Source organism: Antechinus flavipes, chromosome 4 (genome assembly GCF_016432865.1).
Source record: "Antechinus flavipes isolate AdamAnt ecotype Samford, QLD, Australia chromosome 4, AdamAnt_v2, whole genome shotgun sequence".
NCBI classification, from domain to species: Eukaryota; Metazoa; Chordata; class Mammalia; order Dasyuromorphia; family Dasyuridae; genus Antechinus; species Antechinus flavipes.
The window spans coordinates 457248540-457263810 of NC_067401.1; the positions used below are offsets into that span (position 1 = coordinate 457248540).

Here is a 15271-nt window from a genome sequence, read left to right on the forward strand (position 1 = left end):
ACAGGGTCAGTGAAAGAAGAGCATTTTTGAAATGTGATCAGATATGATTACCTCACACTATTTTGTAGCATTTTTATTGCTTCTCTGCTGTATATGTCTAAGAGCAAATTGTAAGTTGCATAATTGTAAGGTAATTAAAAATTTTTAAATGGTTCCAAAAAAGGAAGGGGATTTTAGTTTTGTTTGGTTTTTTTCTAATATTCAGTAATAATTTGGTATGTTGGTTGTCCTCTTATTTATTCCTGCTTAATGATCATAAAAATAATAATATTTACATATCATTATTAGGATTGTTAAGAGAAAGAACTTCTTGTGTCTAAATACAGATTGAAGCATCCTCTCTTTATTTATATACATCTCTTTCATTTTTTTAAACTTAGTTTTTCTTGAGAGTTTTTATTTTCATTAGAATGGGAGATTTATGTTTTTTTTCCAAAACTTAACTTTTGTGGAAATGTTTTGCACAGTATCACAAGTAGTTTTTTAATTGTTGGTGGGAATAAGGGAGAGAACCTAGAACTCAAAAATTTTAGAAGTAAATGTAATTTTTTTGTCTTGACTATGACTGGGGAAAACATTAAATAAATAAAAGAAAAGCAAATTACAAACAAAGTCATAAAGAGAAGTGCAGACTGAGGGCAAGGCTGGTAAAAAAATTCCTTGAAAAATTTCATTAAGAGCTAAAAATTATATTATAATGAAATGAGACTACTAGAGAAAAGAATTGGGGGGGAGGGAAGAAAGGGAGACATAAGAGGAAAAATACTTGGAATAAGAATCAACTAAAAGCTTAATCCTAAATGTATAAATCTTACCCAAGAAATAAACCCCTTCAAAATCAGAATGAGTAAAATTGACATTAATGATATCATGAAAGTACAAGAAATACTAAACCAAAGAACAGGAGAAAATGTAAGGAAAATGTTATCACCAATAACTAACCTGGAAGATAAATCATGGAGACAGAACTTATTCATAGGGTTACCAGAAAATAGATCATGGAGAGAGAATTTAACTTATAGTATTATCTGAAAAGCATGACCAAAAAAAGAGTCTGGATATCTTACTTTAGGAATTCATGACAGAGAACTTCTCAGTCTGTGGAGGAATTGGGAAATATGGTGGAAGCAGTACAGACCAGACCAGTTTTCCCCTATGATTCTTCCAAGAAAAGCCTAGAAATAGTTCCAGGTTAAGAAACAATCAGGAAACAAAAGAAAAGGAGAAAATAGTGAGTTATTTTTCTAGTCTGAGGACAGAAGTAAGTTTGTGACCTACAGAGAGATGATACTCCCAGGAGATTTTTAGTCTCAGAGTTAAAACTCAACTAGTTAAAACCCAGTGTAATTGGATCCTCTAGCTCTGTGCTAGGAGAAGATTCTGTCCAATCTAGTTAGGACAAGGACTTCAGAAAGCAGAAATGGGAAATCAAGTCAATCTTATTACCAACATTCTGAAACTAGGTTAGAGATCCAGTGTAGAATGAGGAGGAGTTCTGAATCTAGGGGTCTTGGAAACATCTGAATAGAGAAAAGAAAGGCATTAGCTTAAGGCTATGAACTGGACTAGAACAATGTGGAATCTTAGATTTTCTCTGCTACTCAAGACTAAGGCTGATAGCTGAATGACCAGAGCAGGAAGCTCAGACCTAGGGGGAGCTAGAAGGACTCAAGATATTCAGAGTCTTTCAACCATCTTACATGGGCTAGGGTCAACATCAGGAAATGGGGAATCCAACTAGAGCAAGTCTACAGTTGTTTCCTTCAGACTCAAATCAGGAGAAAAAGATCAGAAAAGGAGATAAGTCCAGACAAATTCAAAAGTGAAAACTCAGGAAGGTTATATCCCAAATCCAGAATGATCAGGTCAAGAGTTCAACAAAAGAGGAACCATAGCTGGATCACACAAGATTTAGCAGCTACTGTCATAAAGCAGTCTAAGTGGTATAATTGGATGATTGGTATAAACTATTCCAAAAGGCAAATTTTAGAGGTTTAAAACAAAGAATAACTTACTTAGAAAAGTTGAATAATCTCACAGGAGGAAAATGTGTTTTTAATGAAATAGAGGACTTTTAAGCATTCCTGATGAAAAGATCAGAGATGAATAGAAACTTTGAAATGAAAACAAGGGAGTCAAACTCTCTTCCCAATAAAAAAGATAGATACAGGTGACAAATTTAAAACACTAAACAAAAAAAAAGCATTTTCATTGTAATTAGCAGATATAATATGAATGCCCCTTAATGCCACAGAAAAAGACAACTAAGATGGAAGCTGCGAGATTCATTTTTATATATTTTGATAATCTTTTAGGAAAAGGAAAGGAAAGAAAAAAGGAATACAATAGAATAGAAAGGATTTCTTGTTTTATATTATCTGAGTACTTTACAAACAAAGTAGAAAGGGAGTGGGAAAGCAAGCAGCACTTGGACATCATTTTCATCCAAATTGGTCAAAGGAGGGAGTAGAAATACGTATTATCTTGGGGAAGCCTTAATTTCTTCCACTTTAGTTTCTTCATCTGTAAAATGGGGGATAATACTAATACCTACTTTGTCGGATTGTCATTGAGACAGAATGAGATAGCATGTAAAGCATGTTATAAATCTTAACATGTTCTATAAATGCTAGCTTTTGTTAACTGCTTTCCATTGTCAGCATTACTAGGATGAAGGGAAAGGCTTGAGGCAGGAGGACCAATTAGAAAGCTATTATATAGTCTGGGAGGTGGGCATTGAGAACCTGAGTTAAGGTGGTGGCTGTGCTAATGGACAGAAGGGGGCATGCACAAGAATTGTAGATATTGAAATGACAAGATTTCAGTTAACTGGCTGAATGGGAGCCAGAATTGTTATATTTGTAATATAACTCCTAATACATGTATATCAAAAGCACCTAGTTCTAAAGTTAAATATGAAGTGGTATATAAAGCAAGAGGACATACTATTAACTCTGCAGATTGATATCTTCTCTTGGTTGCCTGAGGCTACAAGGCCCCATGGGCCATCATCCTCCATGCTCCACTGCATGTACCCATTGCTACAGCCCAGTAGACCATTCTCTTATCACATCCAATTTGCTCATGTGAATCTGCACAGGCCACTAAGGTGCCTGGAGCAGGTCCATTTTCTCTTATCTATCAGCCTTATCCTACCCCCTCTTTGAAGCACAAGACAGTGGAATTGTTCCCTATGTTGGCTAATATGTGGCCTTTGAGGCTCCTTCCAAACCTGAAACTTTGACTAAGAAAAGACTCTTTAAATCATTGCCATTGATAACATTGATTTAACCTACACTATTCTTCTCCAAAAAACTTCATCTCTATACAATCAATTTTCATGGATCCATCTTGTATAAGAGAACCTTTAACACTGAAATGAAAGGATATATAAAACAGGAGGCAAATGTTCTCCTAGCCTTAGTATAACCTGCATTATTTATGTCCAAGGTGAAGGATTTACTTTGGAACATTAAATAAAATCCTTAATGAATCTGGTAGAAATGGCCATGACTTTGGACAGTCTGACACTCTCGCTAGTAACACAGCCATCCTGTGAGGTGACCACCTGGGGAGGGGGGACCTGAATTATGATCACGAAGAGAGCTCTCCAACTCCAAAGGGGTCACCGTAGAACACTAGACAAAGTAATGCTCTTTCCCCTTTCCCATATTTACCTTGGCATCAGAATTCAAAGGGAAAGGTGTTTTGAGGAAGGAATAGTTCCTTGATTTGTTTTCTTCAGTGTCTAGCACAGTTCCTGGCTACACAGGAGAAACTTAATAAATGTTTATTGATTTTGCCTGTAGATAAAATACATCCTATTATACAAACAGTTAAACAATGAACCGGTCTCTGCTTCGATCTTTTGTAGCAGATATTTTCAAATGCTCATTTATTACACTCGTATTTTCCTCCTTTTTCTTCTTTTAATTTTTATACACTATGTGAAAGAGCTGGGATTTTACTAGAGGGGGGAAACACCTCCACAGATCTCAGATTTCAACTAGTCTGTGACTTAGTAAATAAAATCTAGGTAGTTACTTCAGATACATCAAGGATAAGTGACAGTGCTTAATATTTCACAGCCAGTTATCATTTGGGGGAAAAGGCTTTCAACCCAGAAATTCCTGTCTGTGTGCCATCCATTCAATATTTCATTCTGTCTTAATGACAAAGATCCGTACTAATATTATCCCCCATTTTACAGATGAAGAAACTAAAATGAAAGAAGTTAAGCCTTGCCCAAGCTTATATGTGTTTCTACTCCTTCCTTTGACCAATTTGGATGAAAATGCTGACTAAGTGCTTCCATCCAGCAGCCCAGGCTTTGAGCCCTGTGATTTCTACATCTTTAATATCTCTATACAAATCCTCAGTTATCTGGGGATAAATATCACATTCATTAAAAAGACTTCTTTGCTGACTTCTCAGGCAGAAAGCACATCATTTGAGCAGCCTCCCCCTCTCATTTCTGGTCATCGGGTGTGGTGGAATAGGGGCATGTGATCTGGATTTCATATTGAGAGGAGTGATACATTACTAAGAAGGAGCTGCTGAAGGCCAATTTCAAAATGGGAGACGTGATTTTTTTGCTGACCCACAATTTGAAATGATTCATTATGTGGCAGCCCCTCTGGGCTCACTTTCCCCAACTCCCACTCACATTAGCCTGGTTGGATTTCCAGAGGGCTGCTGACAACATTTGTCCTTAAGGTTCCAGGAGTAACCTTGAGGTTTTAGGGATTTCTCCTACTGCTTCTTCATGAACTCCATGTCTCTGGACTCTCCCCTTTCACCTCAACAACCCCAGTCTGACATCAATACTGCCATTCCTTGGACACTGCTGCTGATCTTAAAAAGAAGTCTAAATATTCCTGCTCTTTCAGGAGTCGCAGGATTATCCTAGCCCATTGCCAGTTGTGAGGATGGGGAGAGAACTCAATCATTCCCTGATCCCCCCACTCCCAAGGCATTTTTCCAGTCACTGCCACTGAAGTGGCTCATTGTTAGAAACTCTTGCAGAAATATCGAAATTTCTGAACTGTCTTATACACAGGCTGAAATGTGTCTGATTTTTTCAACCAGTCCCATTACATTTCCCATCTGGCTTCATCTGACTTTATCTAATGATCAATATAATTTGATTTCTCCCAGTCTGAAGATAGAGTTGTTCAATCAATATCCAATTGACATTTTTGATCGATTTGATTGAAAAGAGTTATCTAGAGCTTCTCTGAATGCATTGATTTGGGTTGGGAATGCTCTTAGAATGGTTCATCACAAGTTAATCACTTCAATAACTTTAATTCAAACATGTCCACACGCTCATTACATATCTACAATAAATGCCAATGGAAAGATGCTCCAGTTTTGTCAAGATGGACAATTCCTGGTGGGAGCCTGCTGTCAGTAAAGATGGGGCACAGCTAGGAAGGAAATTGTGGGTGAGAGAGGCTTGAGGTGCAGAAATGTATGAACTACTTACCAAGATTACTAGTAGTGTTCCAGACAGGTGTGAGCCCAGTGTTAACTGTTCTGCCATGCATGTCTCACACACACACACAACTCCACCACCACCAAAACTGAACTTGTCAAATCACTGATGTAAAAGTTATCTTTTCATTGGTTTGCCATTTAGAGTTTTCTGGGGGTGCTGAGAGGCTAAGTATCAATAATGATAACTAGCATTGATATAGTGCTTTGAGATTTCCAAAGTGCTTTACATGGCATCTTATTTAATCCCCACAATCACCCTATAGAATAGGTGCTATTATTAACCTCATTTTACTGAGGAAGAAATGGAAGCCCCACAAGATTTAGTGCAAAGCTAGGTAGTGCCATAGATAGAGTGTTGGCCATGGAGTCAGGAGTAAATCTGGTTTCAGACACTTATTAGCTGTGTGATCCTGGGCAAGTGACTTAATCTTGTTTGCTTCCATTTCTTCATCTGTGGGCTGAAGAAGAAAGGGGAACTCATGACAATATTTTTGCAAAAAAAAAAAAAAAACCAAAAATAAACAAATAGGTCATGAAGACCCAGTCCCGAGTTAAACAACTCAACAACAAAGATTTGGTCATATCCAGGGTCCCATAGCTAATTTAGAGAAAGAATTTGAACTCAGCTTTTCCTGATTTCAAGTCCACCACCTGATGCCTCTTGCCCAGAGTCATAGAGCTCATATGATTTAGAGAAAGATCTTGAAACCAGGTCTCAAGGACACTATGGCCAGTTCTGTACAAAATGCCAATAAGTCTGTCAATGAATATTTATTAAGCACCTTGTCTGTGTCCGGCACTGTATTAAACACTGGGGATTAAAAAAAAAAAGACAATCATGAGTCCTTGCTCTCAAGGAGCTTAAAGCCTAAGGGAAGAGACAACATGGAATTAACTCCATACAAATAAGCTATAGACAGGAGAAAATGGAAATAATCAGCATGTTATGTGGAGTAACTTAGATGTAAAAGGCCAAGTGACTTGGTTTTGGTAAATGAGATCATTTGATCCTGAATGTTCTTGAACCACTGAAGGACATAGACAGCTCCTGGCACTGGAATATTAAAGAATTGTACACAGCTGGGTCTAAAATCATCATAAGAAAGAGAAAAAAAAACTGCTGACAGAGAAATTTCACAGCCTCCCTGTTGCATTCCAGAAAAAAAAACAGATATCAAGAAGTCTATGGTTTTCACAGGAGTCTTGAGTTGGTGATGGTTCAGTGGCCACAGGCAGATCAAGCTGAATCATTTGTTTTCTCTATAATATCCCTGATTATCTAGTATGTATTGATATCTCCAATATTATGGCCACACTCCCTCTTGGGACAGCCCACTCATTTTGTGAACATCTCATATGATTATGAAGTTTCATTATATCACAATGAGTGGGATCATCACAATGGGTGCTAGATAAATCATACCTAGAACCCCTAGAAGGTGGGAGCCTCATGCTTTCTCTGGGATGGGCCCCTCATTACAACCTGGCTTTATCTTGGCTAGCTATCAAATCTCAATGGTAGACTACCATTATATTGTTACATTCAAATTATCTCAGTATCCCTGGGATGAACTTTTTGAAGTCAAGTAAACTTTTCCTATTTTCTCTTCTTGAACACCACATCCAATGCATATTTGATGTACACAACCAGTAATTCCCATGGTAAGATATTCATAGGGTAAATTATATTTGCATTATCACCCACTCACAATAAATTCCATTTTGTAACTTAAATACAACCATTCATTAACAAAAACAAAAGAAAAAAATAACACCACAGGTATTAATAAGATGAATTATAAAGCATACAGTACCTTGGATCATTCTCTCCAACCATTGTGGGAAATGAAGTTAATCCACAGAGAATAGGAGGTGCCCATTTACAGGAATTAGCAGGGTAGCACATGAGGGAGGGAAACTCATCTGTGCTTAAGCTAAGTCCCAAATCTGGACTTCAGATTTAGATAATATTGATCCATCAGGGAATATATATATATATAACAAGAAACTGAGCTTCTATTTACCATGTGACTATTTATCCTTACTATTCTTCAACTGGAAAAATCCTCTTCTTTCTCTAATCAGGACATAGAATTCACAAACTTTTTCCAATTCATATTTTTTTCTAAAAAGCTACTTAGAAAAAAAAAATTAGAATTATAGTAGTACTCTAAGATGAGGAACTACAAAGTTCATCCAACTGATTATTTCCGGGTTAGTCACATCATACCAGCTGACTATTTATTCACTTGGAAGTCTCATTGTCCAATCAGAATGGAGCTTTCAGCACAACCCAGATTAACCTTAAATCAATTCACCTGGATATCACAGCACCTGCAAAGCTTTCTGCTTTTCCTTATGCCACAGGGGGCAGCAGAGAGCAACAAGTTCTTGTAAGAAGTTTTACCTCTCTCCAATTCAAAGTAGTGCTGAAGGGCATAACTGTCCCTTTTTATCAATGAATTTATTTCTCTGTTCCTTCAATCAAAAATTAATTGATAGAAATCTATTACCTAACTGTTCCCATCTGCCACAGTTTCAACAGACAACTTTTCAGCATCTTTCTCAGAGTTTTCTCTACAATTTACTGGTTTGAATGAAAGCCTCCAACTCCCAACTCTCCAGATTTTCTGTATAAAATTGGCAGTTCCTTTAAGATCATACCCCAGCCTCCAAATTATTACATTATTTATCATTTTTAGTTTTTTATCAGTTTTAAATAAAAGTTATATGTAAATGTGCTGTTACCAAAACCATCTCTAGTTCTACAGTACACAGTGTGGTCTAATATATCTTTGGTGTTCTTGAACCTTTTTTTTTTAACTCATAATTTTCTGGCTTTAAATAAATAAAAAACTTTGCCTCATTATAATAATCTTTATAAGGTGATGTGCCTTTATATTCCTAATTTCATTTTTGTTCCAAACTTCTCAAATTCTATCTGAAGCTGTGTTTCTTCATCTCTTATTAAATTAGTTATTTTCCTTTCCCTTTTGGTATTAAAATGTTGATTTATAACAATTGCAATATCTTACCTTCTTTTTGATGTAAATAGTTTTTTTTTTTTTAACACAAAAATACTTTTTAATGATCCTATAAAATATTTTACCATATTTTCAAAAGGTAAGTTTGATGTTTGGCACTGTTTACTGCATAAATAGGTTTTGTGTGTGTGTGTGTGTGTGTGTGTGTGTGTGTGTGTGTGTACTTTTGAATATAACAAATTTGAGGTTTTATTTGTCCAGACCTGTGAGGTCATTACTGTATGGAATTTCTAGCATGGAAGCTTTCTTCACCCACAGAGAGAAATAAGCATCTCTTAGAGAATTACTTGAAACATTGAGTGTTTGTGAAGTGCCCAGGGTTAGGGTCACAGTTAAAGTTAGGGTGTCTCTGAGACAGAATATAAATCCACCTTTCTGATTCCAATTCTGATTCTCTATTCGCTATTCTATGTAACTTATCTCTAACACCATCAATATGTACAAAATCATGATTTCTCCAATTATTTCTACTTTGACTTTCTTTGAAAACCATAGAATACAAAAGAGAAGATGTTTTTAGAAAATGCAGCTGTAGGTGACATTTTGAATAGTAAATAAGAAGCTATCCAATGAGCATTTATTAAGTACTTTTTATATAAAAACAATAGGAAATGGGGACTCATATATAATGAAAAGATATCATGAAAACATACTTAAGAGTCATTAAAAACAATTTCTCTATGATTCTCATTCTACAAAGATAAAAATTTTACTGAACTTCCCTCATTTCTTTAGTGTTAAAACTCTAATTTACGTAAAACCTTCTATCAGCAAAATAAAACACATTTACGTTGAAAGTACAAAATATCTCAAGGTGAACAAATATAAGGTTATATTTTCAAGTGTTTACTTAAGTTTTTGGCTTTCTTTATGAGTATTGTTACAAAATTCAAAATCCTAAACATGATTTACCCACAGTATTTATAGACATTCAATTAATTAAAGAACCATGCTCACATTCTTTGTAAAAATACCATTGCTTAGGAATGGTGTTTAATCAAAGATCTTGGACATAAATATAAATAGTATAAGCCCAGTAGGACTGGCCAAGATCCACAACCATGTAATATGCTCATGCTCCATTTTATCTCATGCACTAGAGTATGTATTAATGAAAACTGAGGAGAGGTAACTATCACTTTCTTTAGTTTCTTCATGTCCCCAACTTTCTGACTAAGTCAAGAAGAGTGGCCCCCCGCCCCCATTACCAGCATTACTTTCCCCATTGCTGACATTATTTCTCTGACATTTTTCTTTTTGGAAAGATTCATTAAAAAAAGAGTGAGAGATGGAACACTGGCAGTAATGATACTCAAAGAAGGTTGATACTTGAGTGTGACCCATATCCACTCCTGTCTCTGCCCCTCATTGCTGTATAAAACTAGTTTCACATTTACAGATCTAAGTTATTGATAGAAAACCACATACTAAATATGTCTGAAATATATTATTGTCTTATGAGTGAAAGAAAAAACTTCTAATAAATTTGAAGCTGTTTTGTTTAAAGAATATGCAAAAGCAAAATGACCACCCACATCACAATGTTTTTATTTTTAAACATTGTGAACCACAAGTAAGAAATCAACCTGATAAAATCAATATTTTCATCTTATTCTGAAAAAATTATCATCCTATCATAAATTATTTTCAAATTTTAGAAATTAGTGACTCATTTTTGTTTGTTTTACTTGTAATGTTCTCCCTTCTAATAATTATGGAAATTCCCCATCCCTGTCAGCAGCAACTTTTGTCCAAATGACACCAGATAGACCTAGGAATGACAGCACCTCCTAGACTGGATCCAATCTTTACAGCCAGCTTCTGGAGATGCAACTGCTCATGAGAAGCCAACAATTCCACCAACTTCCAACAAGTGCCTCTGATAGAATTGACAAGTTAGTCTAGCCACCCTGGGAGAGACATGGGAAGCATTATGATCCATTTCACACCATTGTCCAGATCACTATCTCCCCTCAAAACTCAAGTGGAGATAGCCAATCCCCCAAACCTCGGAAATCTCAAGACTTTGAGCCGAGTGCCCCCCTAGGAAACAGCCACAGTAAAGATGGCAGCTTCCCCTGCAAGTGTGACCACCAGCTACTGAAGATCCAGAAAGAAAAATCATTGCTATCAAACACCCGTCCAGTACAATGGTTCTGCATCAAAAACTCATATGATTTTATAAGTTGGAATGATTTTGAAGGAGAAAGCAGATGGAAATCTGCTTTGCATATTCCCCTGAGGTTCATGGGACCTTTCCAATCTAACTTGTGCCTGAAACTTTCCCTATGTCTTGTGTGTCTTGAGAATCAGGGTTAATTAATTTTTTTATTTCTATTTCCAATGCTTAAGTATAGTGTCTTGCACATCAATAGGTGCTTAATAAATGTTTTTATTTATTCATTATAGACCATTGTAGAAGATTATACTCTTATGCATGCAGAACTTTAAGAAAGGATAAATTTCCTATGATTTCAACATGTCTGTTTTGTAAAAATAAAAAAAAAATATTGTTTTGATTCCTTTAAATAAAATTTGTGATATTTTGAAAATATTTGTAAATACAGAGCTGAGAGTAATTGTCCTCAGGATCCTATTTTAAAATGGGATTAAATAATGATGGATTTTGATGCATTTCCTGAAAAATGATAAATTTATTTTTTTTAAATTCAGGCATATTATATACTCCAAGGATGATATAAGGCATTTGAGACTAAAAGACTTACAGTGGTCTGTAACTATATGAAGAACCTAAGCTCTGCTCATCTACTTTCCCCTTCTCATGACTGGAAAGGCAAAGCAAATTCTTAATTTTCAGTGATTTAGTCTGTTGAACTTCATAAGTGGCCATGCAGACAACATTTAGGAAAACTAATTCAATCCTTCTTTCAGAAGCATATAAGCTGAAATTGAAATGCTACGGAGAAAATGAATCCCCCAACCTTGATATACAGAGATTGTCATTTCTCCCACCAGCTGAAAACAAAAATTTGAAAGTTGCACATCAGACTTTAATAAAATATGCGCTCACTTACTTTGGTAGAGTTTTCAAATGATTTTCTCTTAATTCCAAGATCCGCAATTTGACAAGTCTACAGAAAGAGAGACAGAGTTGATCCTTAATATAATCATATGACAAAGTGTGTCAAAAGTCATCACGAATGACTTTTATCCCCTTATTGCCTGGAAAGAAAGGGCCAATGTCATATGGTATAAAAACTGTTTTTGATGACCAACAACAGGGCCCAGAAGAATAGTAACTTCCCTTGTAAAGGAAATGGGGCTTCCTAAAGTTTGACCAACTTGTCTAGGACACATGAGTAGCCAATTGCAGGATAGGATCTCCAAGCTCAGTGTTCTGATTGGCAATCTGGCTTTTTAATTTTTAATTTTTATTTATTTATTTATTTTTTTGCTGAGGTAATTGGGGTTAAGGGACTTGCCCAGAGTCACACAGCCAGGAAGTATTAAGTGTCTGAGGCTAGATTTGAACTCAGGATCTTCTGACTTCATGACTGGTACTCTACCCACTGCACCAACTAGCTGCCCCAATCAGGCCGATTTTTATGCTCCTCTGGCTTCAGAGCCAAAGGTTTAGATCCTGCTTGTACACTGTGTCTTGGGTCACTTAAGCTCTCTCATTTTCTTCAATCAGCAAATGATTGGGTTGGATTTGGCTCCTTGAAGGTCCCAGCAATCACTTACTTTGTGAATTGATGAAATTTCATGTGTTTTTCTGAGCCATTGGCTACATAATTCTCCTAGGTAAGTCACTTCCATTTCACAGAGTGACTTGGCACAGGGAGCTTCTTCACTAACCCTAACCCTTCACTAATGAAAGGACACATCTGTTCCTTCCCTCCCCACAAAGTTTTCCAAAGCATAGTCCATGATTTCTGTGTTTGGGACAAGAATTCCATTCATTTAATCAAGAACTCAAGCATCTCTGGACTCTTAGGTAATTTACTATCCAGGAGGGAAAGGAAATTTTACATAAATGATTATAAAACAAGGTAGAATTTCAGATCTTGAAAAGGAGCCAGAAAGAGGTAATAATGATAAGAGCATTTCTAGGGCACGTACTATGTGCCAGCCACTTGCTAAGTGCTCTGTACATATTATGTTTTTTGAGCTTCACTAGGGAGATAGGAGACTGTTGTTATTTCCATTTTATAAGTGAAGAAACTGAGGCAGAGATAAATTAAGTCTTTTGCCCAGTCACACAGCTAGTAAGGTCTGAGACTGGATTTGAACTCAGGTCTTCTTTATTCCAGATCTGTAACACTTGAGGTGTAAAGTAAGTATTGTTTTATTCTTTTTATTTGCATCTGCCTGGATTTAGCAAAAATCCTGAGTATCTATGATAGATTATTATTGATAGATAATTATTAAAAAGTTAAACACTAGCTGTGGATTCTTGCCCCCCCCACCCCAGTCCAGCCTTTAACTCTTCAATATTAGCAAAGAACAGACTTCTGTTGCCTGGGTCAGCTGAACTGAGTCTGGATAACCCATAGCAATAATAAGTTAAACTAATGAGTTGGTTAGACAAAAGGGAGCACGCATCTGAATCTTTAACTTTTTAAAAATACAGTGGAGCTTTGAAGGAGAACTTCATTGGAGAAGTGTGACAATATTTCAGAAATACTTTTGATTCAACAGAAAAAACTTTTAAGATAAAAACAAAAACTTTGGTTCTAAATGTTTCTCTCCAAAGCCTAAGTAACAGGTTAATAATAAAAAGGAGGGCAAAAAGGGAGCTGGATTTGATTACAAGAAGAAAGTATCCAATCGCAAATTTCAATTCCCTTGATCCTAAAAGGCAAAACTTCTTAAACTGTGGGGTTGGATAATTGAATGTGGGGGTCATGAAGTTATGATTTATTATTAGTATCTTATTTTATGCATCTATCCACCTGGGGTAAAAATTTCTCAGATGAAAAGAGGTCATGAGCAAAAAACAGTTGAAGAAACCATGCTGGAAGGTCCTGAACTTTGGGCTCTGATTTCCAGGTGTAAAAATCAGAATAATAGTGGTGTTATCTTCTCTCTTTATGCTGTGAGAGAACATTAATATTCTCCCCAAAAGATAATTCTTATCATATCCATCAAATGAATTTAAACGAAGCTATGCACATGGAAGTGATTTCTAACAGGAAAGCAATATTGTTCAGTGTTTATACATAATGCATGTATTTTAAATGGGTGTATATATATGTAAATATATAATATACTGTCAAACATAACTATAGCAGAATTATTATTATCATTTCCTTTCCTATAGTTGCACACACATCTACTTTTCTATGTCTATGCATATGAAATATTAGCTATTTTTATTATTTAGGGTTCAGGCTCTTTTTTCAAATTTTCCTACCGTCATCATTTCAATTCTTTCACATGAGTTCCCCGTTCCTTGCCTGGCAGACCTTTGAAAACAAGACAAATGGAATACCCAAAATAATACTGATTCTACTCCAGGGCTGCCACTTGGCATTCTATTCCTGCTCATTTGTCCAAGGCCCTTGTCCGGGAGTCCCTTGCATTCCTTCCTTTATACCCTTGAATCTTCTTTCTTCAAGCCTTATCTCAGGTTCCACCTTCCCTGAGAAGTCTTCCAGGTGTGCCTCTGCTGTTAGTGCTCCCTCTTCCTGCCCTTATCTTGTACGACAGCCCTTTGCTGTGTTCTCTCTCTCTCTCTCTCTCTCTCTCTCTCTCTCTCTCTCTCTCTCTCTCTCTCTCTCTCTCTCTCTCTCTCTCTCTCTCTCTCTCTCTCCCCCTTTCTTTCTCTCCCCCCTCTCTCTTTCCTTCCTTTCCCTCTCCCTCATTTTCTCCCTTCTTTCTTCCCTCCTTCCCCCTTCTCTCTCTCTATTTCTCTTTGTCTCTCCCCCTTTCTCTCTCTTTCCCTTTCCCCTTTTCTTCTCTCCCTCTCCCTCCTTCTCTGTCTCTCTCTGTGTCTATCTCTTTAGCTATGTCTCTCTGTCTCTGTCTTTTTATCTCTCTCTGTCTCTCCACCTGTGTCTCTCTCCCTCCTTCCTTTCTCTCTGTCTCTCTTCTTTCCTCCCCCCTGTCTCTCTGTCTCCATCACTCCATCCCTCCATGATCCCTAGTCTTCTGTATGATTTAGTAGCTTCTATTTCTATGAATCTGAAGCTCCCTGCACAGATAATGCCTAAGAGGAGACAATGCAGAGTGTCAGTTGCCTGCATTGACAGAGAAGCTTCCTCATCCGGTTCTTCCCCAGATCAGTGATATCCTAAGTGTAGACACTGGGCTATTACTTGATGCTGCAGTGCCAGTTCACGTTGGAGCCATGGTACTTTTGTAGTAAAAAGTCACACATTTTCCTTAGCTGACAAGTTATTCAAAAATCATTTGATAAACTTGGGATATTAGAGAAAAGGAGAGTGATTAAAGGAGCTGACATTTTTTATGGCACCTTTTGGTTTGAAAAGGCTTAGAAAAGTGTACAGTTCTCATTTATTAGGCATTGCTGGGCAGTTAGAGCTCATTAGTCCTGAATTCAACTCCAAACTCCCATTTACTTCCTTGTGATACTGGAAGAGTCATTATACTCTGCCTCAGTTTTCTCAAAAATAAAATGGGAATAATAATAACTACCTCTAAAGATGATTGTGTAGATTAAATGAGATAATGTTTGTAAATGACATAGCACATGTAAAAGTAACTTAGCTTGGAACATATCAGATGCCAAATACATGCTTATT

At 36.5% G+C, this 15271-nt stretch overlaps 1 protein-coding gene across 9 annotated transcripts in view; it reads right to left on the reverse strand.

The window, feature by feature from the left end:
• The window catches only part of LRRC7 (leucine rich repeat containing 7), a 519216-nt gene that overhangs the window by 229556 nt on the left and 274389 nt on the right, over positions 1-15271 (reverse strand). For all 9 annotated transcript variants that reach the window (XM_051999446.1, XM_051999443.1, XM_051999441.1 and 6 more), the window contains exon 7: positions 11579-11635. In XM_051999446.1, the coding sequence (XP_051855406.1) occupies positions 11579-11635 (57 nt within the window). The remainder of the gene's footprint in view (positions 1-11578; positions 11636-15271) is intronic.